The sequence below is a fragment of the Octopus sinensis genome, unplaced genomic scaffold (genome assembly GCF_006345805.1).
Source record: "Octopus sinensis unplaced genomic scaffold, ASM634580v1 Contig14702, whole genome shotgun sequence".
Taxonomy (NCBI): domain Eukaryota; kingdom Metazoa; phylum Mollusca; class Cephalopoda; order Octopoda; family Octopodidae; genus Octopus; species Octopus sinensis.
In genome coordinates this window covers 95-27,882 of record NW_021833309.1, presented here as the reverse complement: position 1 = coordinate 27,882, position 27,788 = coordinate 95, and the positions used below count along the sequence as shown (strand labels likewise).

Below are 27,788 nucleotides of genomic sequence, written 5' to 3'. Positions count from 1 at the left end.
ATATATATATATGCTAGTATCTAAGCTCGTTTTCACCCCGGTTGGTTTGGATGATATGGCGTAAACCTGTTCTGTGTAAGCATTCGATTTGGTTTGGGCACGGCTTACGTTAAAAAACAATTTTAGAATGACTTTTTTTCTGTCGAAACGCTAAAAATAACTGACCCCCATCCCCCATAAGAAACCCACCAGATTCAAATAAATAAAAAAAAATAAACCCAAATACTAAGCGAACAAAGATACAAAACAACAGAAACAAACATAAAAAATAAAACAAAAAATACTACCAAGTATGACATCATCCCTTCCTTCCTTATTCATCTATCACCCCTTCCTTTCTCATTCATAAAAACAAGAGTATTATTTTAGTAGATTACCTCGGTAACCATGGGAACTATGAAAAAGTACAAAGCTCAGCAATACCACCGGATCATTCTACACATCTGTGTAATTTTTCACGCAATTCCCCCCAGCCGTTTGACCGTGAATCCCAAGACAAGAAAGAATCGACCATGTCAAATTTATATATATATATATAAATATATATATGGATGTGTGTGTGTGTGTATGTATGTATGTATATATGTATGTATGTGTGTATGATATACTAGCAGCTATACCCGGCGTTGCCCGTGTTAAAGAAAATAATGAAATTTAAGTATGTCTTAAGGATTATGCAGTTCTGAACAGTTATTAGCTGAGGTACCAACTGTATATGTGAATAACATGTTTTATCCGATGATCTCACTATTAAAATTGTTAAAAAAGCAGGTAGTTCTTTGTCTTTGCAATCACCTCCAATTGTCAGTACTTATTTGAAACATGTTGAACCTGAAAATGTATAAATTTGCAAAGAATCCCCCCCCCCCCGGGCGCTCCTCTCTTATTAATTATGTGGGCATGCAGCTGGCCTCGTTTCTGCCATTCACCTGTGTACATGTGGCTAATAGTTTCCCTAAAGATGTGATGTTTGGTAATAAGTCCTAACGTCTTTAACAGCTTTTGTCGAAACACACATTCCAAAAGGTCGTGCCTATAGTGAGAACGTTGTCCTGGTAGAAGCAGGGCCTTGATTTCATCCCACAGAGGGTTGCAAGTGAAGGTCATGAAAAGATCAGGCCGTCCTTATGTCCTGACATACGTCGTTGCATTTTGCTTTCTTTCGAGCATAAACCGAGGGCTTCCTGTGAATGTAGGTGGCAGAATAACCAACTGCCCCATGTTGCTGACATCACAATCCGCTGCAATGGTATCGTGCAGGTGGACATGTGATTCCACATGTAGCTTTTTCTGGTGTTGTTGAATGAAAAGAAGACGCTAGCTCTCAACCTTTGCATTGACATCAACCAGGAATTGATAGAGGAGGTCACGGCACTGCAAAAGATGGCTTGGATTGGCAGGGCGGATCAACAGCATGTAAGCGTAGAAGTCATTGGCCGAGACCGTCTTGTTGGTGGGATCTACTTGTGAAATGTTAAAATGATATCTATCTTGCCCTTACCAGAGGATTAGTGGGTGCTGTAGAGCATCATAAGGCCGATGAGTTTCTGATACGCGGGTCAGCTTGGAATCTCGCTGATGAATGATGATGTCTCGGCGATCGCGTTGTTCACCAACCAGGAGACTGGCCACGTCTTTCGCAGTTGTTGCATTGAAACGACGTTCATGCTCACCTACTGGTCTCTTATCTGACCTGACCTGACCTCATCGTCCATTTGGACGTGGCAGTTCCATTGCTGTCTTGAAGCTTCATTGCTCTTTTGGAGCATTACTTGCAAAGCTATCTCAGTGTTTCTGTCAAGGTTTTCACAGTTTTGACATCGTCTGTCATATTTCTGCTGTGAATCTGTCATGAAGTAAATCTGAAGGAACTTGGCAGGCTCGTTAGGCCGGAACACGAGACATCCCATGAGGTTATATACTTGTCCTTGCACTTTAAAAGTAGGCATAAATTCAGGCTCTACAGCTTCCTTACTTGCTCCAAATGAGGTAATTTGGAAGGCTGGGTTGTACCGGTATTTATTTTATCGACCAAGGCGGCGAGCTGGCAGAATCGATAGCGCACTGGACGAAATGCTTAGAGGTATTTCCCAACCACATGGTTCCGGGTTCAGTCCCACTGCGTGGCATCTTGCGCAAGTGTCTTCAACTATAGCCTCAGGCCGACCAATGCCTTGTGAGTGGATTTGGTAGACGGAAACTGAAAGAAGCCCGTCGTATATATATATATATATGTGTGGTGTGTGGTGTGTGTGTGTGTGTGTGTGTGTGTGTGTGTATTTGTGTTGGTCTCTCCACCATCGCTTGACAACCGATGTTGGTGTGTTTACGTTCCCGTAACTTAGCAGTTCGCCAAAATAGACCGATAGAACAAGTAGTAGGCTTGCAAAGAATAAGTCCTGGGGTCGATTAGTTCGACTAAAGGCGGTGCTCCAGCATGGCCGCAGTCAAATGACTGAAACAAGTAAAAGCGTAAAAGAGGATAACAAATCTAACAGAAATATTTGGGTCAAAAAATGAAAACTCAGGTACAGTCACAGAGATCAGCTGTCCGGTAGAATATGGCCATCTGACCATTCCTTCTAAAAATTACCGAAAACAATTATATTTTAGGTCAACTGCTTGGAAACTTACAATTATTCTACTCAAATTATTAATTCACTTTTATGTCCTTATAAAGTATTTTAGTTATCATCTGCTAAATCTTGGATTTCGAGAAGAAAAAAAAAGGATGGCTATTAATTTGTATCATATATACGTATGTGAATTTGTAAGTGGAAGAGTGAATATATGTAAGACTTTTCTGAAATACAACTTGTAACATTTTTTTACTGTTTATAATCTAAATTGGTTGAAGGCAGTTGACTTTCTAAGAAGCCAGCTTCTTCTTCATAAGAAGAATTTGAAGAATTAAGAAATTAAAAAATAAAAATATCCATATGTATGTGTGAGTCGGTAGACGTACGTTTGTTTGTTTGTGTGTGAGTGTGTGTATGTATGTATGTATGTATGTAAGCATTTATCTATGTATGTATATATGTGTATATAAAAACGTGTGTGCTGTGCGTATATATATATGTGTGTATATATATATATATATATGCATAAAGAAGCACACACAACACGCATGCACACGTGTCTCTGTGTGTGTATGTATATACATATATATATATATGTGTGTGTGTGTGTGTGTGTGTGGTGTACATCTATACAAATACATATACATACACACACACACACACAAATGTGTGTGCATGTAGTCGCGCGTATGTGTGTGTGTGTGCGCGCGCATGTGTGTAGAGACGACATGGCATTTGAAAAAGCTGTTTAGCGGTTAATTGTTATTACATTGAAATCGCTACAATCTCTACCTTGTTGACAGAACAAACAACGCAAGCACACACACATATACACACGCACACACACACACACACACACACACACACATATACACACGCACACATACACACACACATTCATGCACGTACACACGGAATATGTCAGGATGTCGAATACTCAGCCAGTCAATTGTTATTCCATCAACACATTCTACGTAGCCAGAGCAGCAGAAACAGATGTTGGAACCGTGGTATTTGGGTGGTGGGGAGGTAGGTGGTCCGCTAACTAACTGGTCTCATACATCTAGACACACACACACACACACACACACACACACACACATACATACATACATACATACATACATACATACAAACCATTTCTTTTAGATTATCCCAAAGGTAAAAAAAAATATATATCGCGTGCGGTTCAATTTAAACGTAAAGCGACATCGTACATACATGTATGCTTACATACATTCTGAGATGCCTAGATACATACATAGATGCACACATACGTACGTACGAAGATCAGTGAAAAAGAGAACACCTATGCTGAACTATTGAGAAACCCGCAGTAACTCTATCCACATTACAAATTCAGGTTTGTACCTGTAATTATTGGAGTCCTGGGATACGTAACACGCTGCCTAAATACCAATCTTGAGAAATTAAGCTTCTCAAAACCAGAAAGGAGAAAGCTAATTCGAAGACTACAGATCCAATCCATCACTGGAACTGTAAAAATCTGTAAAACTTTCCAGAAGTTTATCGTTTAAATATATATATGAGCTTATCTACATATGTAAATATATGCATGAGAATGCATACATAAAACATACAACTCTGCATATACATACATACATACATACATACATACATACATACAAACAAAAATGCCCTGTTGTTGATGTTAAAATTCCAATGAAGGTTAGAAACTGGTTCTTTCTCTATTGACATGAAATCTTGAAACTGAACAATGACATACATACATACATACATGCATGCATACATACGTACATATAAACATACATACATACATACATACGTACTTACATGCATACGTACGTACTTACATACAAACATACGTACGTACATACATACGTACGTACATACGTACGTACATACATACGTACGTACATACGTACGTACATACATACGTACGTACATACGTACGTACGTACATACATACTTACGTACATACATACATACGTACTTACATACGTACATACATACGTACTTACATACGTACTTACATACGTATTACATACGTACTTACATACGTACTTACATACATACATACGTACTTACATACGTACATACATACGTACTTACATACGTACTTACATGCATACGTACGTACTTACATACGTACTTACATACGTACTACATACATACGTACTTACATACGTACATACATACGTACTTACATACGTACTTACATACGTACTTACATACGTACTTACATACATACATACGTACTTACATACGTACTTACATACGTACTTACATACGTACTTACATACGTACTTACATACATACGTACTTACATACATACATACATGCATGCATACATACATGCATACATGCATGCATGCATGCATGCATGCATGCATACATACATGTATGCATACATACATACATGCATGCATACTTACATACATACATGCATGCATGCATACATACATACATACATACATACATACATACATACATACTTACATACATACATACTTACATACGTACTTACATACGTACTTACATACGTACTTACATACGTACTTACATACGTACTTACATACATACATACGTATAGCTTTTATATCCAGATCATAAATTCACAATTATATCAATAATAATTCGTGCCTTCTGTTTTGTGAGTCAATACCTAAATGACATCCGGATGAGCTCGGATTTTCAAGAAAAAAAAAATCAACCAAGAAACTCGCTCCTTACAGATACAGTAAGTGTAACAGTAAAAATATGCAAGACTTTTCTCAAGTTTAAAATGCGACATTGTTTTTGTTATCTAGATTCAAACGATGGGGATTTGTATCTTTGTTAGAAACTAGCTTCTTCAGAGGATGAATTTAAATAATTAAAAACAGAAGGGAAACTATCTGCAAAGTTTCATACATGTACCTCGATACTGTGTGGGTTGCGATTCCTGTTGACAGGCCCTTGATATTTAATAAAGTGTTTAAACACAGTATCCAAGTTGGTAGCTATTGTATAAATAAACCGGCTGCTTGTTTCTCTGAGATTGGTCAAATTAATGTAGACGCCTCTGATGAGAATCCATTAAGATTCCAAAATCGATTAAGGCTGTTCGTCATTTTTTACCAATCGACGGAGAAATAATTAGATATATTTTGTTTATATATCTACATCTGATGTAGCCTTAATATATATTTTATTTATATATCTATTACATAGGTTACATATATAGATACGTACATACACTGACAGACAGACAAGAAGAGAAAGAGAAAACAGTGAAAAGGAAAGAGAACGATAGTGAGACAGACGGACGAAAATTAAGGCAGACAGACAAAAAACCAAATAGAAAACTAATTATAATCTGCAGAATCAATCTTCTGTACAGTACGAAAATAAAAAAAAAAACAAAGAATCCTGAACATGGATATTGATAACTTAACAACTTGTGACACCTGATGTAGCCTTAAATACATTAAGAAATCTTCACAAAATATTATGCATAAATAATCTCAAGATCTTTTTACTCTTGCAAACATATCCGGTTTGTAATAAGTGAGGAGCATTCAAGGTGCCACTGCATGAGTTACTCAGAAATAAAACAAACATGTTATAGGCATGGGTGTGTTTTTTGTGGCTCGCTTTGCAGCAAAGTGGGTTGTGACATCATAGGCAAGTGGCTTCTACTATAGCCCTGTGTCGATGAATGACTAGTTAGTGAATTTGGTTCAAGGAAACTGAGGAAACTCATCATGTAAATATATGTGTGCCTACGCATATGTGTGTGCATATACATACATGCATATATATATATATATATATATATGCATATATATTCTTTTATTCTTTAACTTGTTTCAGTCATTTGACTGCGGCCATGCCAGAGCAACGCCTTTAGTTGAACAAAACGATCCCACGACTTATTCTTTGTAAGTCAAGTACTTATACTATCGGTTTCTTTTGCCGAACTGCTAAGTTACGAGGACGTACACACACCAGCATCAGTTGTCAAACACAAACGCACACACATATTATATACACACACACACACACACACACACACACACACACACACACACACACACACACACACACATACATACATACATACAGGCAGACATACACACACACATACATATATTGATATCTCCAGGGAAGTGATATAGAAACGCTCATAGATATTTCATTAGAAGACATTGGCACAAAGTATTTTAAGCAGATTCCGGAACCTAAATGGTTCCTCCACTATAAGGAATTGATCCGCAGAATACAGCAGAATGTCGTCTGGGAGAGTATATTTAGAGAGTCTTCTGAAGAGAGTATTGCTATCCGGCAGAATCCTTTAGGAATATTATCTTTGCACACTCACACACGTATGCACTGAAACACGTACGAACTCACAGACATACACAGACTATCACACACGTAAAACTCACAGAAACATATACACGTTTGTATATATATATATATATATATAATATATATATATATATATATATATATATATATATATGCATGCATATCTGTACAAACATATATACATACAGGTATACATACATACATACACACATTTGTGTGTGTATGTGTGTATATATACATATGTATATATGTGTGTGTGTGTGTATATAAATACATGTATATATACACATATATGTATATATATACATATATGTATATATACATATATGTATATATATATATACATATATGTATATATATATATATATACACACATGTATATATATATACACATATATGTGTATATATATATACACATATATATATATATAATATATATATATACACAAATATGTATATATATATATATATATATATACACACACACATATATATGTATATATATATATACATATATATGTATATATATATATACATATATATGTATATATATACACATATATATGTATATATATATATATACACACACACACAGACACACACACATATATATATATATATATATATATTATATATATATATATATACATTCATATATTTTCATTCTCCTGAGAATGGTTCCGTGTTGGATTATCAAGTTCTTTTACATACCTTAAGTGAATGGAAAAGAGAAAAAAGATGTTGGGGGTGGGGGAGAGAGACGGTAAGAGAGAGAGAGTGGGGGCGGGGGATTAATAATGTGTATGTATGTGTGTATGTATGCGTATATATATATGTAAACCCTTTCTATCTTTGTGGCTCCTTTTTTGACTTCCTACGTATACACTCACAGGAAAAAGTATATTCATAAACACACATGTATACAAATATTGTGCATTTATAAGTATATACACCCGTGCACACACATACAAATATACATATCAACATAACTTTACATAAAAATACACAAACGTACATAGGCGTGCGCGCGCACACACACACATAAGAATATCATTGATAGTGACTTCGAAGTTTTGGCCAGTTAAGCCATCGTTGGATGGTAGCTCACCTGGCCGAAAATTCGAAGTTACAGTCAGTAATTTTCTTGTCTAAAAATATTAAATTTGAACTCTACAAAAGTATGGAGCAACCTAACAGATTAACGTGAAATTGTCTTTATTATAACTGATCATAAAAAACAAACATACAAAAATACACACTCGTGCACGCGCGCATACGTATATGAAATGTCGTCGAAATTACGCAAAAATGAAAATAACACTGACATCTCATTTTAAGAGATATATTTAACAAAATTACATCAAAATATCTTGAAATACTTAAGAGTGAATTTATTCAATAAAATCACCATTTGTTCCAACCATGGCCTCCAGACGACTTCGGAATCTCTTGCAACTCTTCTGGACAGTCTCCTTGTTTAAGTTCGTGAATGCTGCCAGAATCCTTGCCTTCAGTTCATCTTTGGTGTTACAAAGAGTTTTGTGGTTTCTCGCTCAACTGCGCCCCGCATATAATAATCAAGGGGTTTGCAGTCTGAGGAGTTAGGTGACCAGATGTTAGGGGTGATGCGGTTGTAGAAATTGTCTGACAGCCATGACTGGGTTCTTCTGCTTGTGTGGCAGGTTGCAGAGACCTTTTACTAGACATAGTGTCTTCCAGCAGCCACCCTCTTGATCCAGGGCAGCACTACGTCTTCCAGGCACTTGATGTAGGCCTCCATGTTGAGTCTTAGGCCGTGTGGGAAGATGAATGGAGGCATAACGTGGCCATCACTAGTGATCACTACAAACACCATGATGATGGCTGGATGTTTGATTTTTATCACTCTCGGCACATGTTTTGGACAGGCGGCAAGCCAACGGTTGTTCTGTGTGTTCTCCATCTGATCCTGAAATTTTTCTCGCCTTTGAAAAACCAAAACATGTTCGGTTGGGGTCGGGGAGATGCTAGAGTTTGTTTAGAAGCTTCGTAATACGGTCTTTCCTCCTGTCCTTGATGGCTTGGGATACAAATTGGTTCCTTCTCATCTTGTATGAGGAATTCCGAATGTCTTCATGCACAACCTGCCTCATAAGAAACTCAGACACTCCCACGTCCCTGGCGAGTGACATGGAGGGATCATTGTCAATCATGGCCAGGATCCCGCTAACAAATTCAGGAGTTCTTTTCTTATTAGAACGGTCAGAGTGAGTCTTCCGAGCTGCCGTACCTTCGTAATCACCATTAGACTCATCCAACTCTTTCTGAATCCTCTGCACTGTCCTCAGATTGACACCCAAACACTCTGAAACGTTCGTATTGGAGCTTGCGGTGCAGTACAGCATGTCGATTCCAAATTTTTAACCGAGTTAACGCCAGTCTATCACATTCACAGTTGAGTGGACTGGAACAACGTGAAGTGTTTTGCTCAAGAACATACTACCCAATCCAAGATTTGAAACCACTATTTTAGTTTCAAGTCTTTTTTCACAAGGCCAGCAATTTTAAGGAGGAGATAAATCAATTATACTGACCCCCAGGGTTCAAAAGAAGCCTGTCTCTTTCAGGCTCTATTAGAGGCATGCGAAACTTTAAGTCGCTTTGAACTGTATCGAACTGTTTTAAATAATAATAATAATAATGATATAATAATAATAATAATAATAATAATAATAATAATATAATAATAATAATAATGATTTAAAATTTTTGCCACGAAGGCAGATTAGAGGTGGGGATTAAATCAATTACATAGACCCCAGTGCGTTACTGGTACTTACTTAATCGACCTCGGAAGGATGGAAGTTAAGGTTAAACTTGGCGGAATTTGAACCCAGAATGCAAAGACGGACAAAATACCTCTCAGCATTTCGCCCGGTGTGCTAACGATCCTGCCAGCTCGTTGCCTTAACAATAATAATAATAATAATAATAATAATAATAATAATAATAATAATAATAATAATAATAATTCCAAGTTTCGCTACAAGGGCAGAAAAAATTTTTGGGTGGTGGTGGGGGAGGCATGAGTCGATTACATCGACCCCCAGTGTTCAACTGATACTTATTTTATCGATCCCGAAAGGACGAAAGGCAAAGTCAACATCACCAGAATTTGAACTCAGAATGTTAAGATGGACAAAATGTCACTAAGCATTTTGTCCAGCGTGTTACCAATTCTGCCAGCTTGCCATTCCTTATCCCAAAACCCCTGTATTGCAACTGTGTATGCAAAACCCTAAGCACAAGGCCACGTACCTTCACCACAACTTTGAACCTGCCAGAATAAGCGACGGCTAGTGACCCCTTCCACTCTTGAAGGGTTTGTGGGGTTTCTCTCCAAAGTATTCTTCAGCTGGAAGCACTCATTTGAACACCCCTCCACACACACACCTGACTCTGACCGGGAATTATCCTTAGATGATCCTATAAAAGTGATGGAAGTCTAGCATCACCTCTGTGATGACGGTTTAATGTTGTTCTTGATGTTGGTTCGACCGAAGATTTTTCTTCTACATAATCCTATCTTACCACTAATACTACTACTACCACGATCATCACCACCAATCCCAACACCAACACCATGACCACCACCACCATGATCACCGCCGCCACCGCCACCCTCGCTGCCACCACCATAACCACAACCAAACGCCAACACCGCTGCCACCGCCACCACCACCACCACCACTGCCGCCGCCACCTCCACCACCATAACCACAACCAGCACCACCACTCACAGTCTCATTACCACCATTATCTTAACCACAATACCACCCCTATCACCATTCATACCCACCTCTTATATGTGTGTGTGTATGTGTGCGTGTGTGTGTTTGTATGTGTTCGTATGTGTATGTATTTGTGTGTATGTGTTCGTGTTTGTATGTGTTCGTATGTGTATGTATTTGTGTGTATGTGTTCGTGTGTGTGCGTGTGTGTTCGTGTGTATATTTGTGTGTGTGTGTGTGTGTGTGTTAGTGTGTGTTCGTGTGTGTGTTCGTGTGTATATTTGTGTGTGTGTGTGTGTGTGTGTGCGTGTGTTTGTGTGCGTGTGTTCTTCCTTACTGTTAAAGTTCAGCTTCATTTAGTGTGTATTTTAGGTAAAGTCTGACTTCCTCTTCCGGTAACCCAGCAGTCTTACTGTTACACAACATTAAACAGGTTAATTCCGCAGTTAATATCCGCAGATCATCTAACATACGCCAACCAGCTTTATTTCTACGGAGGGAGAGAGAGAAAGAAATAAAAAGAGAGAGAAAGAAAGAAAGAAGGGAGAGAAAGAAAGAGAGAGCATTTATAATGTTGTTGCTGTTGTTATCATTATTATTATCATTCATATACACATAACAGATTAGACTGTTGGAAAAGAAAAATTCCTAACATCAGGCTACAAAAAGTAACCTTAGATGCCAAGAACCCTCCCAAGTATCCTAGCTGTTCCTAATAACACTGTTTTCTGGAGCTGTACTAAACTGGGGTTTCATGCCAATTTCCTCTATGAAATATATATTATCACTATCATTATTATTATTATTATTATTATTATTATTATTATTATTATCATTGAGTCTCATTGTGTGAAGACATTGTTTTTGCTTCTCCCTTCGAGATACGATTTATTCAAGCATTACCAAATGAAATTTTCTCTTGAGTATTCAAAGAAAAGAACTACAATTATCTAAGGATGGACTGCCCCTGATCCCCAGGGGTTGAGGAAAAAAAAAAAACAAACAAAAAACAAGATAAGATTTGCTGCAGAAACGACTAAAATTTTATTTATATGTCTTACGTTTTCACATCCAAAACGGCTACCGAACATTCTTATGCTACAAAACAAAATACTAGAATGGGTGGGGGAGGGAGAGAAAAGAAATGAAAACAAAACAAAGAAAAAGGAAATAACAGAACTCAAAGCACAACTAAATGTACAAAAGGAAGGAGAAAATGAACAGCTTAGCAAAGAGTCAAGAGAAGAAAATGTCCCAAATATTCAAATAAGTAATTTTGAAGATAATTAGCACTCCGTCGGATACAGCGATGGGGGTTCCAGTTGGTCCGATCAACAGAGCAGTCTGCTCATAAAATTAACTTGGAAGTGGCTGAGTACTCCACAGACATGCGTACCCTCAACGTAGTTCTGAGCGAGATTCAGTGTGACACAGAATTTGACAAGGCCGGCCCTTTGAAATTACAGGTTTTACTCATGTTTGCTAGTTGGAACAATGTGAAATAAAGTGTCTTGCTCAAGGACGCAATGCGCTGCCGGGAATCGAACTCGTGGTTTTACGAATAAAAGAAAAAGGAAAATAAAGAACAGCGATTGTAATTACAAGAACACCAGACGTCTGTTTCCATATCGCCGTTTGCCAAAACCCTAGGGTGGCACCTGAAATACAAGTGTGTCCAAGATTAGGAATAGGACAAAAACCTCGTTCCACTAACACTGCTAACTGTAGGACCGCACCCTCATTAGGAGAAAATATTAATTATAGATTGAAACAAGAAACAAAGAAAAGAAAAAAAAGAAAACAGAAAGCGATAAAAAAAAAAGAACAGAAAGACAGAAGACAGTGAAAATGGTTGTGGAAGAACAACTATTTCTTCAAAATGGACAATGAAATTCCTCTTCAGAAAAATACAAAAGAAAATGAAGAGGACGAAGATGAACTAAGATTTACCACTTTTCGGAAATTAAACGAACAATTGATAGACAAAATTATGTGTCTGCGGTTCCATGGATATTCCAAAGAAGTTAGAATGACACAAAAGCAATTAGATACAGAATATGAACGACACAAAACCAAATGTCTTTAAAAATACTTACTGCGTATATGTGGGTGGATACATTCGGTCATGACACAGACCATGGGATTGCACCTAGAAAGTTACCCTCCCAGGCACAAGTCCGGGCAAAGACCAGCAGTCGCCCATGCATACCAGCCTCTCCTCTTCACGCCACCAGTGTTATCCAAGGGAAAGGCAAAAGGGGCCGATACAGCTTGGCACCTGTGACGTCGCAACTCATTTCTACAGCTGAGTGAACTGGAACAGCGGGAAGTAAAGTATCTTGCTCAAGAACACAACACGCAGCCCGGTCTGGGATTCGAACTCACAACCTCACGATCGTAAGCTCGACACTCTAACCATTGAGCCATGCGCCTTCATTCATTCATACATACATACATGCATGCATACATACATACGCATACATACATACGCATACATACATACATACATACATACATACATACGCATACATACACATACATATGCATACATACACATACATACATACATACATACGCATACACATACATACGCATACATACATACATATGCATACATACACATACATACATACATACATACATACATACATACATACATATGCATACATACACATACATACATACATACATACATACATACATACACATACATACATACATACATATACATACATACATATGCATACATACATATACATACATACATACATACATACATACATACATACATATGCATACATACGCTCACTCACACACACACACACATACATACATACGACGGGGAACGAATATTGATCCCATTTTTTAACACACCATGACAGCATAGAAAAGAGACATTAATCAATGATGATGATGATTCAAGCTAATGTGGCACTTTAGTCTTGTTGACAAATAATAAATATGTGGAATATTCTTTTCAAGTGTACAAATAAGCTCACATCGCTCTCTGTCTCTCTGTCTCTCTGTCTCTCTGTCTGTCTGTTTGTCTATGTATTTATTTATTTCATCAACACAACTGTGGTTTTGAACGGTCATTTTCAAAGCTCAGAATTTAATAAATATCAAACAAACGAGATTTTCCAGCAACTCGTGATTCTTTATTGTCTTGCTTTTTTAATCCAGACATTATTTGAAGGCGCTTAAATTTCCGATAACCATTATTATTAAGTTTTTCGCCATCGCGCCTTCGCTTCTGATATTTATTTATTTATTCACAAGTCACATGAAAGCTGAAACAGTCTCCCTGCACCTAACTTTAATAATATAGAGAGAGCTGCATCTATTTAAAACTGAATCTAACAACATACGCTAAGCTTTTGAGGACCGTCTCTCTACAAAGAAGTTGATAGATAATTTATCTTCTTTGTGGAGAATGCAGTACGCCAGCCTGGTTCTCTGTCGGTTATGACAAGTGTTCCGGTTGATCTGATCAACGGAACCGTCTGTGCAAGCGGCTGAGCACCCCACAGGGACGCGTACAGTTGCCATAGTTCTCAAGGAGATTCAGTGTGACACACAATGTAACAAGGTTGGCCCTTTGCAATTACTGGTACAACTCAGTTTTGCCAGCTCAGTAGACAGGAGCAAAGTGGAATAAAGTGTCTTGCTTAAGGACACAACACATCGCCAGGAATTGAACTCACAACCTTATGATCGAGTGCCAGCATTTATGAGAAAAAGGTAAATAGGTGCTACTTTGGTCCGTGATCTACAAATAACAGGGCGCTTTTTAGTTTATTTCATGCTAGTGCTACTTTGGCGTGGGATCTACATCAGCAAATTTACTTTGGTAATCTACACGCTTATTTTAATTATTATATTGTATATTCTTGGCTTCTTCTTTTCATTATTTTCTAAGACAAAGACGATGAGCTGGCAGAAAACGTTAGCAAGCCGGGCGAAATGCTTAACAGTATTTCGTCTATCTTTACGTTCTGAGTTCAAATTCCGCCGAGGTCGACTTTGCCTTTCATCCTTTCGGGGCGAGAAATTAAGTACCAGTTGCATACTGGGGTTAATCTAATCGACTGGCCCCTCTCCAAAAGTTTCGGGCCTTGTGCCTAGAGTAGAAAAGAATCATTAACACACTGGGCGAAATGCTTAGCGGTATTTCGTCTGCCGCTACGTTCTGAGTTCAAATTCCGCCGCGGTTGACTCTGCTTTTCTTCCTTTCGGAGACGATAAATTAAGTACCAGTTACATACTGGGGTTGAGGTAATCGACTTAACTCCTCCTCCAAAATTTCAGGCCTTGTGCCTAGTAGAGTAGAAAGAATTATTTACTAAGACATAAATGAAACATGGTTTTATTATTATTAAAATAATTTTATCCATGAATTGAGCAAACATCTGCTGGAAAAGCAAGAAAAAGGTCTTTAGCGCTCTTCCTCTTGTGTAACCAACAGAAATAGTCGAGGCGGTGGCGAGCTGGCAGAAACGTTAGCACGCCGGGCGAAATGCTTAGCAGTATTTCGTCTGTCGCTACGTTCTGAGTTCAAATTCTGCCGAGGTCGACTTTGCCTTTCATCCTTTCGGGGTCGATAAATTAAGTACCAGTTACGTACTGGGGTCGATGTAATCGACTTAATCCGTTTGTCCCCTCTATTTCCTAAACCTGGCAAAGTATGTAAGTGGTGTAAATTTTGATTTTGCACCCCCTTAAAATTTTAGGGAGTGCAGGCGCACCACCTGCATTTCCTGTTCCCAGGTCCTTGTATCTAACTGCACCAACACACACAAACTCCTTCGCCAAATTATTACAATCTCTGGCCCACAAACATACATTTTTCTATTTCCCAACTGTATCACTGCTATAAAAGTCTCCGCTCCTTTGAAAATAGTTAATTGCGTACCACCTAAACTCAAGCCTACCAAAAACATTAGTTTTTTCCCCCCTTCTCATCCCTACTGTGTCGTCTCCCCGCCTCCTAGCACAGACTCCTAAACCCAATCTTTCTTTTACAGACTTTCACCATTTCAATGAAATTTTTCCCCAAGGATGTCTTTTCTGAATAAGTTAATTTTCCGCCTATTCACATAATTATACACACCTCAGTTTACCTAACTCTCAGGAATTTTTCAGCATGTTACTTGAAATATAGTGACCTTATTCAGAAAAATAAATAACAAAATGTTATTAGACTTAAAATAATGCGCATGGCATCGAGGAGACAACTCAAAATCAAAAGCTTAAAGTAAGTTCATGCAATATTTTCTAAGGGGTAAGGCGGCGACCTGGCAGAGTTGTTAGCACGCCGGGCGAAATGTTTAGCAGTATTTCGTCTGTCTTTATGTTCTTAGTTCAAATTCCGCTGAGGTCGACTTTGCCTTCCATCCTTTCGAGGTCGATAAATTAAGTGCCAGTTGCATACTGGGATCGATCTAATCGACTGGCCCCCTCCCCCAAAATTTCGGGTCACATGCATAGAGTAGAAAAGAATATTTTCTAAGAGGTAAGGCGGTGAGCTGTCACAAACGTTAGTACGCCGGGCGAAATGCTTAGCGGTATTTCGTCTGTCGTTACGTTGTGAGTTCAAATTCCACCGAGGTCGACTTTGCCTTTCATCCTTTCGGGGTCGATAAATTAAGTACCAGTTACGCACTGGGGTCGATGTAATCGACTTAATCCCTATGTCTGTCCTTGTTTGTCCCCTCTATGTTTAGCCCCTTGTGGGTAATAAAGAAATAAGAAACGTTAGCACACCGGGCGAAATTTCTTAGCGGTATTTCGTCTGTCTGTATGTCCTGAGTTCAAATTCCACCGAGGTCGACTTTGCCTTTCATCCTTTCGGGGTCGATTAATTAAGTACCAGTTGTGTACTGGGTCTATCTAATCGACTGTCCCGCCCCTCAAAAATTTCCGGTCATGTGCCTAGAGTAGAAAGAATATTTTCTAAGGGGTGTTCTGAGAAACCCTTGCATTTCATTTTTAAAAAATCTGAATTTCGTAAGACAGAATTCCTGTAATAAAATTTACTTAGAATTTTTAAAGGAAAGAGAATGGTAGTCACTATTTCAAAATAAGATGAATAATTTCTCTCCCCACTTTTATTTTATCTAACGTTTTATTAAAATTAGAGCTCTGGTGATGGGGTCCACAAAATGCAGATGTGGGTTCTGCACATTTATGAGCAACTGTTTAACGGTTCCATGACAATATAACCCCGAGTCATTTCATCGGGGTTACAATTAATTAGCATCTCTCTATATATAAACGGCAGTTTGTCTGTGTGTGTGTCTGTGTGTCTGTTAGGTTGTACCCTCACCCTGACCACGGCTTTCAACCGATTCTGATGAAACTTGACACACACACATAGCCCAATGTCATAATTCAAAACTAACGCAGCGAAAGTTTTGAAAAGTTCCCCCAGTTCTGAAAAAAATCGATAAATTCGACATGGGGTCGAGAATCAGAAGCACAAACCACAGACTGTCTAGGGGACGCAACTCGACCTTTTTTAACTCTCAAAAAAATTTACCATCATTTTTTTTTTCCATTTTTTTGCTATTTTTTGGCTATAACTCTCTAAAAATGCTTTATAGTTATTTCCCTTACAAACCTGAGCAATGCCGGGCGATACTGCTAGTTAAAAATAAATGAGAAACAAAGAAGCCCGTATGTGTGTATGCGTGTGGGAGAGCAGTGAGCCAAAGAACCTTCTAATTTCACTTTGAGTATTTCTGTTGGCCACAGAAGAGAAAGAGTGCTGAAGACCCCTTTTTCTTGTTTCTAGCAGATGTTCGCTCAATTGTTAAGGATTAGCACATGGCATCACATTTTTATAATGCTTGCATGTCTGAATCCTGGGCAGGGTCCACCAGTGGCTTCATCCTTCCTAAGCATCATTCTTTTAAGAGGGATTTGATTGCTATAGGGCCTTGTGTGTAGGTGTGTGTGCATATGCATATATTTGCGTACGAGTATATCGTAGCACACTGTCGGTTGCGACGACGTGGGTTCCAGTTGATCCGATCAACGGAACATCCTGCTCGTGAAATTAACGTCCAAGTGGCTGAGCACTCCACAGACACGTGTACCCTTAACGCAGTCCTCGGGGAGATTCAGCGTGACACAAGGCTGGCCCTTTGGAAATACGGGTACAGCAGAAACAAGAAGAAAGAGTGAGAGAAAGCTGTGAAAGTAAGTTGTGGTACAGCAGGGTTCGCCACCACGCCCTGTCGGAGCCTCGGAGCTTTAGGTGTTTTCGCTCAAGAAACACTCACAACGCCTGATCTGGGAATCAAAACTGCGACCCTACGACCGCGAGTGCGCTGCCCTAACCACTGGATCATTGCGCCTCCACGTATGAGTATAGATACATATATGTTCGAGTGGATGCTGAAAAGCTTTGGATGGAGGACCGTTGCAATAAATGTGTGGATCTGAGAGGGGAATATGTTGAACATGTTGAATAGCATCATAATTAACTGATCCTTTTCAGTACCCCTCGAATGTGTATATGTATATAATGATGTATATGCATATATGTATTATTTACGTTATGAATAACCATTTGCTTACCAGCCACATGGTTCCAGGTTCAGTCCCACTGTGTAGCACCTTGGGCAAGTATCTTCTACTATAGCCTCGGACCGGCCAAATCCTTGCGAGTGGATTTTGTAAACGGAAACTGAAAGAAGCCCGTCATATATATATATATATATATATATATATATATATATATATATATATATATATAATATATATATATATGTGTGTGTGTGTGTGTGTGTGTGTGTGTGTGTGTGGTGTGTGTGTGTGTGTGTGTCCCACTATCGCTTGACAACCGATGCTGGTGTGTGTACGTCCCCGTAACTTAGTGGTTCGGCAAAAGAGACCGATAGAATAAGTACTAGGCTTACAAAAGAATAAGTCCTGGCGGTCCATTTGTTCGACTAAAGGCGGTGCTCCAGCAGGGCCGCAGTCAAATGACTGAAACAAGTAAAAGAATGATAGAATAAAAGAATATATATATGTATGTATGTATGTATGTAGTATGTATGTATGTATGTATGTACTTATGTATGTGTGTATAGGTATCTGTCTATGTGTATATATATGCATGTATGAATGTGTATATGGCTCTCTCTTTGTATGTATATATATATATATATATATATATATATATATATATGTATATGCGTGAGTGTAGATGTTTATTCACATGAGACCAATTGTATAGAACAGAACAGAATCTTCTCGAGCTACAAACGTCACAATATCGAACAATTCACGACTTCAAGACGCAATAGTATCTTATTCGTGTCGTAGGTTGCAAAACGTTAAAATGGATTCACGTAAGACTGGTTTCTCTCTTTCATATGTTATGTCTGCGATTGATATAAAGTATCTTAACTACATGTCTAACGTTAACTGTAGAGAAGTGGTGTGGCCAGATATTAAATACAGGGGCCACATGAATAACTTCAGGTGTTAAGAGACCCAGAAAAAAATAAGATATAAACCAAATCCTTCGATGTGTTTTATCCCCAGGAATTTTAAACACTTTATTTTTACACTATCATTTATAGCATTATCTAATTCGAGTATGGAGTTCCATCGTTAAAATCAAATTATTTCAAAATCTTTTGAAGTTTCTAAGTTCAAGTTTCTAAATTGTAGAGAAGTGGTGTGGCCCAAAATTTAAGGCGGCCGTAAAGAATGTGAACCGCAACCCTTTGGTATTTTTTTTTTAATAGAGAATCTACCATTTTCGAGTACGGAGGTTCTGATTCTGCAAAAAGAAAAAAAAATTTAATTCCCTCACCACCAATTCTTCAATTTTCACCTCTTTCAGAAATTTTGATTATGATTCTGAAAAAAAAAATTCATTTTGTAAAATTACAATTAAAAAAAAAATTACAATTTTAAAACTATTATGGGGAGAGGGAAATTAAAATGTTAAAATGCTGTTTTTTTTTTTGTAGACTCAGAATCTCCGTACTCGAAAATGGGGAATTCTGTAAAAAAAAAAAAAGGGGTGGGGTGGTGGTCCACATTCTTTATGTCCGCCAAATGGGCCACATAAATAACTTCAGATGCTAAAGACCCAGAAAAAAGATAATATTAACCAAAGCCTTCGATGTGTTCCATCCCTAGGGATTTTAAGTACTTTATTCTTACTCTATTATTTATAGCCTTATCTAATTCGAGTATGGAGCTCCGTCGTTAGAAACAAATTATTTCAAACTCTTTTGAAGTTTCTAAATTCAAGTGGAGAAAAGCCATTGGCGAAAGCGTGGCTGTGTGATAAGAAAGTTGTTTCCCAACTAAATGGTTCCTGGTTCAATCCTAGCCTCGGGCTAACCGACCAAAGCCTTATCAGTGGATTTTGTAAACGGAAACTGAAAGAAGCTCGTTCATATACATACACACACACACACACACACACACACATTTGTGTGTGTGTGTGTGTGTGTGTGTGTGTGCGTGTTAGTATGTATGTATATATGTTTGTGTGTGTGTCTTTGTGCTTGTGTTTGTCCGCCACCACTGCTTGAAAACCGGTGTTGGTGTGCTTTCGTTCCCGTGAACCAGCGGTTCGGAAAAAACATCCGATAGTATAAGTACCAGGCGTCTTAAAAAAAAAAAAAAAGGTACTGCTGTCGATTTATTCGACTAAAAATTTTTGAGGGCGGAGCCCACATACACGCACAACATTAACGTAGCTAGAGGGGGTGGTCCGGCCAAGTCGGTATTTTTATGGGGGCGGCGGCACTTTTATGGATACGGAATTTTTGTAGGAACACTGGGGCGGCAAACTGAAGGGCTGCCCCGAGCGGCACACACTCTAGCTACGCTAGTGACACACAGACACACTCTATTTCACTTTTGCTCCCGTCCACTCAGCTGGCAAAAATGAATAACACCTGTATTTCAAAGGGCCACCCTTGTCACATTCCATGTGATGTTGAATCACCCTGAAAACTACATTAAATGTATCCATGTCAGATGGATACTCAGCCACTTGCACATTAATTTCACGAGCAGGCTGTTCCGTTGGTTGGATCAACTGGAACTGTTGACGGAATAAGTGTCCGATACCAAAAGTGCGTGACACGATTAAGCCCAGGGGTCGGGGATCCGAGGAGAAAAAGAAACGGTGCTCCAGCATGGCCGCAGTCAAATGACAAACAAATAAAAGAGTAGAGAAATAAAAGAATAAATTAAATTACTGAAATTTCCCGCCTTTAAATGATATTTTAAAAAATGCGTGTGTGAATTCTCTAGACTAGTTTGCTGTGTTAGGGGGCATAACTCGTTTTTAATTCTTAAGAGTTACGCCCCTTGAAATTGTTTTCGCTTACCTTTTGATTACGTTTATTATGTAATGTGTAACTTAGTGGTAATGGCTTCAGTACTTGAGGTTCAGAGTTCAAATCTGCTGAGGGCAACTTTGTTGAGGCGGTAAGCTGTCAGAACAGTTACGCGTCAATTAAAATGCTTTAATAGTTTCTCTTCTGTTTCTTTACTTTCTAAGTTCTTATTCTGTCGAGAACAAGTTTGACTTCGGCCCTTCCAAAAGCAACAAAAGAAATACCAGTTAACCTCTCGGGTCGAAGCCATCAAAAGTAATTGCTCCGATCCGCTTCGTGTCTCCCCCGTTCCGACCCCCAGTCTGCGGCACCTAAATTCACTGTTCTTGGACAAAAAATTTGAAACCACCATTCAACGTGGGAATCACTTTAAGTCTCTGCAGTGGGAGTTCGAATCCTCTGAGGTCGTGAGCGGGCAAACTCATTTGAACATCGGAAAAAAATGCTTTGCGGTTTTACTTCCGGCTCTGAAGACGGCGAGCTGACAGACTCGTGAGCACGTTGGGCGAAATGCTTAACAGTATTCGCTACATTCCGTCTGTAAACCGTTCAGCGTCGTGCAACCAAGAGAATACCCTCCATCAGCCATTTGCCATATTCTGAACGCCTTACTTCCTTGGGCATGGATACATTGAAACTCCGACGTTTGGCAATGGACTTGGCAGACACCCATAAAATTATTAACCATCTTACAATAGCTCTGAGCACCTTTTCAAACTCCACCTGTCTAACATCCGTGGAGATGTTTACAAAGTCAGAAAACAGCACAGCTCCATGACTTTCGGAAACATTTTTTCACGCTAAGAGTTGCTGAAGCATGGAACAGACTGCCGGCATCAGTTGTTAGTTGTCGGAGCACTGCATCCTTCAAAACTTCCGTGCTTCCTGGGATTCGCCAACACTATACCTGATTTTCTCCCCTCCATACACACGCAAGCATGTATCTGACTCATACATTGTTCGCTTTCCAGACATTTCTACATTACTGCATATGCTTTATACGTACTTTTGACAAGTTGTGGTGCACCTGAGCACTGTATACAATAATTTCATTATTATTATTATTATTATTATTATTATCATTATTATATCGTAAATTCCGCTGAGGTCGACTCTGCCTTTTATCCCTTTGGAGTTGATTCATTAAGTATCGGTGAAACACTAGGGTCGATGTAATCGACTAGTCCCCTCCCCTCAAATTTTAGGCCTATAGCAGAAACGATTATTACTTCCGGCTCTTTACTCACACACACACACACCACACACACACACACCACACACACAAAAGAGATAAAAAGAATTTAAACTCTATTCTATCACGCTTTTTTTTTGTATATCGGTAAATGAATAAAGCCAGCAATAACCCCCACCCCCACACACATTTCTAGATAATTTTTCTGCTTATATTGGTTTCAAATTTTGGCAGAAAACCCAGCAATTTCAAGTTAAGTCGATTACATCGACCCCCTATGCTCACTGGTCGTCATTTTAAAGACCCCGAATGGATGAAAGACTAAGTCAATCATGGTGGAACTTGAACTCAGAAACGTAGAGACGAACGCAACGCCGCAAAGCATTTTGCCTGGCGTATTTATCGTTCCGCCAGTTCGTTGTCTTAAAGTGAAATGCTTACAGCACTTTGGTCCCTCAAGCGGTCACCCACCTAATTCCTATTGAGGCTTGATGTTGCATTATTTTTCTATTATTAAGCGTAACTATAAGGCGGTGAGCTGGCAGAAACGTTAGCACGCCGGGAGAAATGTTTAACGGAATTTCGTCTGTCTTTGAGTTCTGAGTTCAAATTCCGCCGAGGTCGACTTTGCCTTTCATCCTTTCGGGATCGATTAAGTAAGTCCAGTTACGCACTGGGGTCGATGTAATCGTCTTAATCCTTTAGTTTGCCTCTTTATTTTTAACCCTCTGTGGGCAATAAAGAAATAAATATATCGGTTTCTAACGTTTGCACGTCGGGCGAAATGCTTAGCGGTATTTCGTCTGCCGCTACGTTCTGAGTTCAAATTCCGTCGAGGTCGACTTTGCCTTTCATCCTTTCGAGGTCGATTAAATAAGTACCAGTTACGCACTGGGGTCGATATAATCGACTTAATCCGCTTGTCTGTCCTTGTTTGTCCTCCTTGTGTTTAGCCCCTTGTGGATAGTAAAAAAATAGGTATTTCGTGTGTCGCTACGTTCTGAGTTCAAATTCCGCCGAGGTCGACTTTGCCTTTCATACTTTCGGGGTCGATAAATTAAGTACCAGTTACGCACGGGTCGATATAATCGACTTAATCCGTTTGTCTGTCCTTGTTTGTCTCCTCTGTGTTTGGCCCCTTGTGGTTAGTAGAGAAATAGGTATTTCGTCTGTCTTTATGTTTTGAGATCAAATTCCGCCGAGGTCGCCTTTGGCTTTCATCCTTTCGGGGTCAATATGTCAAGTACCAGTTGCGTATTGTGGTCTATCTAATTTCACTAGAATGTGCTGTCAGTTAAACAGAGATGGTCATGGTTGATATACATTTCTCATAGATCCTCAGGGCCAAGGTGGAGCTCTAGTTCAACAACAATACAAAATATATATGATATACTATATATCCTGGCTTTCAGATCTGAAAAATCTGCAACTAGCAGGTCTGATCACGGACCCATGAGAATTCCATCTTTCACTTTGAAGCATGAATCTATGGATGTTCAAAGTATTGGTTCATCGTGTTAAATGTTTCAATTATCTCTCCTTGATGTCCTTCCATAGTTAAGGTTGATGAAGGCATAACATTCGAACACACATTGTGTTTATATATTTAAGTTCGTATGTATGTATGTATGTATGTATGTATGTATGTATGTATGTATGTAGTATAATCCTTAAATCTTAAAAATGTTTTAGCCGAAGGCCGCGGCCATGCTGGGGCACCACCGCTGATGAGCACACTAGTTTGTGAATCACCTCTGATACGTGGCACTTGATCAACAAGGGAGTTCGATGCTGCTGCCCGCATCCGTGTCTCCTGTCGTGAGGTAGGTTCATCTGGGACTCCCAACAAGAAGAGATCCAGTTAGTTTTAAAGAAACCCACATCCACACCATGTAAGTCTCTCAGGCATTTAGGAGGATGTTGAAAAGCTGTGGTCCTCTGAAACCCAAGCTGTTGCAGTATTGGACCTGTATTTTGATGGTGATGTTGGAATCCTTGGCACCACGCAGCGGCGCCCCGTTCTGCGGTTGGAGTAACTTGAATGCCAAAGTTTGGGACAAGACCCTCCAGGATTTTCCAGATGTATATCACTGCATATCTCTCCCGCCTCCGCTCCAGGGAGAAGAGGTTTAATACCTTCAGTCTTTCCCAGTAGCTGACATTTTGCATTGAGACGATTTTCTTTGTTAGCTTCTCTGAGTTGCTTCGAGTTCTGCTGTTTGTTTATATTGTGTGGTGACCAAATTTGGGAGCAGTAGTCCAAGCGGCTGAGGACAAATGTTTTCCATAGGACCATCAGTGTCTCCTTCTCTCTTGTTCTGAAAGTTCGGAGAATCCATCCAGCTAGCCGTCTGCATTTTATCACCAGATTAGCAATATGCATTGGAAAGATGCATCATTGCTCATGTCATGCCCAGGTCACGCACTGATTTATGTATGTATGTATGTATGTATGTATGTATGTATGTTATTGTTGGTTGTATTGTTATGTATGTATGTTATGTATGTATGTATGTATGTATGTATGTTGTATGTATGTATGTATGTATGTATGTATGATATGTATGTATGTATGTATGTATGTATGTATGTATGTATGTATGTAGTATGTATGTATGTATGTATGTATGTATGTATGTATGTATGTATGTATGTATGTATGTATGTACGTACGTACGTACGTACGTACGTACGTACGTACGTACGTATGTATGTATGTGTGTGTATGTGTGTGTGTGTGTATGTGTGTATTTATGAGTGTATGTATGAATCAATCTATCTATCTATCACCTATAACTTGTTGGTCATTAGACTGCGGCCACGTTGGGGCACAGCCTTGAAGCATTTTAGTCGGATGTGTCGACCCCAGTACATTTTTAAAGCCTAGTACTTATTCTATCAGTTTTTCTTGCCGAACCGGTAAGTTACGGGGGCGTAAATACACCAGCACCGGTTGTCAAAGACACACACGTAGATATAAATATAGATGTATACAACGAGTTTCTTTCAGTTTCCGTTGACCAAATCTACTCAGAAAGCTTTAATCGACTTGAGGCTATAGAAAGACACTTGCCCAAGGTGCCATGCAGTGGGACTGAACCTGGAACCATGTGGTTGGGAAGCAAGCTGCTTACCACATAACCACGATAACAACGTTTCTATGTGATTGGAAATAATTCGATTCATTGTTTTATACTGTTTTACAGAAACCTCAAAAGCAGCAACAGAGGACTTGAATAAAAATGTGAAAACTAACGTTCAGAGTTCGAATCCAGGAACCGGTGAAACAGATGTTTGTATTTTTATTGTAAACTCTTATTACTCATATAATGTTTTTATTTTATTCTCTCTCTATATTTTTTGTTAGTTTTTCCTCGTTATTCAAGCAATTTAGTTGGAATTATTATTTTGATGAGTACTATTTGTGAATAATGGTTTATTTTCTTACTAACGGCACTAGATCTTTGTATCGTGGCTGTCCCCCGCCACCGTTTGACGACCACTTAACTTCGCGTCCCCGTAACTAAGCGGTTCGGCAAAAGAAGTAGATAGGGTAAGTACTAAACTTATAATGTTGTTATCGTGGCTATGTGGTAAGAAGCTTGCTTTCCAGTCACACGGTTTGGGGTTCAGTCCCACTGCGTGGCATTTTGGAAATTGTTGGGAGGGTCTCAGAATCGACAAGAATATATGCCTGGTTCTTCGTCTGCGGATGCTTCTGGGGGAAGCATACACGCAAGAAAGGCCTTCGGGAATGACGAAAGGACATTAATGTTTTATATGCTAACATGCAGAGACAAGGAAACCAAGAGATGTCCATTAGATATTGTTATCAAGGACGACCAGGTCGTGATGACCTTCGAAAGTTATAAGATCATCCTGGAGTTACACAGTGATACTCTATTGTAAGATTGTAGATGCTCCCAATGAGCTTGGTGGCGTAGGTCAGAAGAAGGTCAAAATGCTACACATGTGGGAGTAAAAAAAAAGATCCATGTGAGGGCCTACTGCCTTGAAGGTGGTAGACGAAAGCTGGAGAGGAGAAACAGGCGTAAACAGAATTAGCGATAACCGCAGGCTCTTGAGGCGCAAGCGAGGAAGAATATCATGGCTGTTTCTGTTGCTTCTACTTCAGAGCAGTGCGGTGCCCAGTGGTGCTATTTTCTGAATGTTATATATACTTGTTAATCCTGGTGTTTTTGTTATGTATTTCTCTGAATGTATTTTTTATCATACCTAATGCGCCCACTATGATAAGAATTGTTTCTGTTTTTTGACTTTACATTCGAGTTATCTCTATTTCCAGATCTTTGTATTTTGAAGGTTTCTCCGTTTCTTTTAAAGAAACATTATCATCTGCTTATTATATCGATTAGAAAAGCAAGTTTTTTCTTGATCTCTGACAACTATATCCAACTTATTGGCCTTAATTTCTCTATCTGTGTGTATTGGTATATCCCAGAGTATGATTGCTTTCTCGTTTTCTGTGACTTTTTCTGGCGTGTGCCTATACCATCCACTTTCTGTCGTCATTCCATGTTGTCATAGCTTCCAGTGTACACAGATTCCAACTCTGTCATACCTGTGAATATATTGCTTCTTAGCCAGGACTGGGCAGCCAGAGACAATATGATTTATTGCTTCTTCTCCATCTCCACATATTCTACAGTTACTTGTTATGTCTTTTTTCCATTATATGCTTTTGGCTAAGGCGACGAGCTTGTAGAAACGTTAGCACGCCAGGCGAAATGCGTATCCTTATTTCGTCTGCCGTTACGTTCTGAGTTCAAATTCCGCCGTGGTTGACTTTGCCACTCATCCTTTCGGGGTCGATAAATTAAGTACCAGTTGCGCACTGGAGTCGATGTAATCGACTGGCCCTTCGCAAAAATTTCGGGCCTTGTGCCTAGAGTAGAAACGAATACAGTAATGTTATTTGTAAAAATAAAAGAAAAATTATTTATTTGTTTATTCTCGTTACCAGTCTGCGCAGTCGGCCGTACAATATGTGAGTCCGATGGACAGAAGTGAGGTAAAGAAACTTCTTTCATATTCCACGAACTTTGCCAGATATTTCCAGTTCAGCGAAGAAGACCAGAAGAAGCTCACATTCTCCAGTTACTTCGACAAAGATTACAAGGATGAAGAAAAGAAGCGAAAGGTAGGCGAGGTATTCACTCCCTCAACAAACATCATTTCATTTGTGATAGGACATCTGATGACAGTCAGGCGGCGCGAAAATTGGAGTAATTTTTATTTATTTACTCGACTTATTCAGAAGAAGAAGGAAGACAGCTGGTCTGCCCTCATGATTTTTTGTCAGGGCCTTTCAGATCGAAGTCTTTCTTTCTTTCTTTCTTTCTTTCTTTCTTTCATCCCTTCCTTCTTTCTTTCTTCCTCCTTCTCTTCCTCCTCTCCTACCTTTCTTCCTTTCTTTCTTCCCTTCCTTTCTTCCTCCTTCTCTTCTTTCTCTCCTTCTTTCTTTCTTTCTTTCTTTCTTTCTTTCTTTCATCCCTTCCTTCTTTCTTTCTTCCTC

General features: G+C 39.0%; 1 protein-coding gene across 1 annotated transcript; it reads left to right on the top strand.

Moving 5' to 3' along the window:
* Positions 1-18,936: 18,936 nt before the first annotated feature.
* LOC118761528 lies at positions 18,937-27,498 on the top strand (the record flags this gene model as incomplete). The annotated part of the gene is made up of 3 exons (XM_036499535.1): positions 18,937-19,041; positions 25,459-25,544; positions 27,246-27,498. Coding segments are annotated over exons 1-3 (349 nt in total), but the record flags the coding sequence as incomplete, so codon positions are not given.
* Positions 27,499-27,788: the final 290 nt, after the last annotated feature.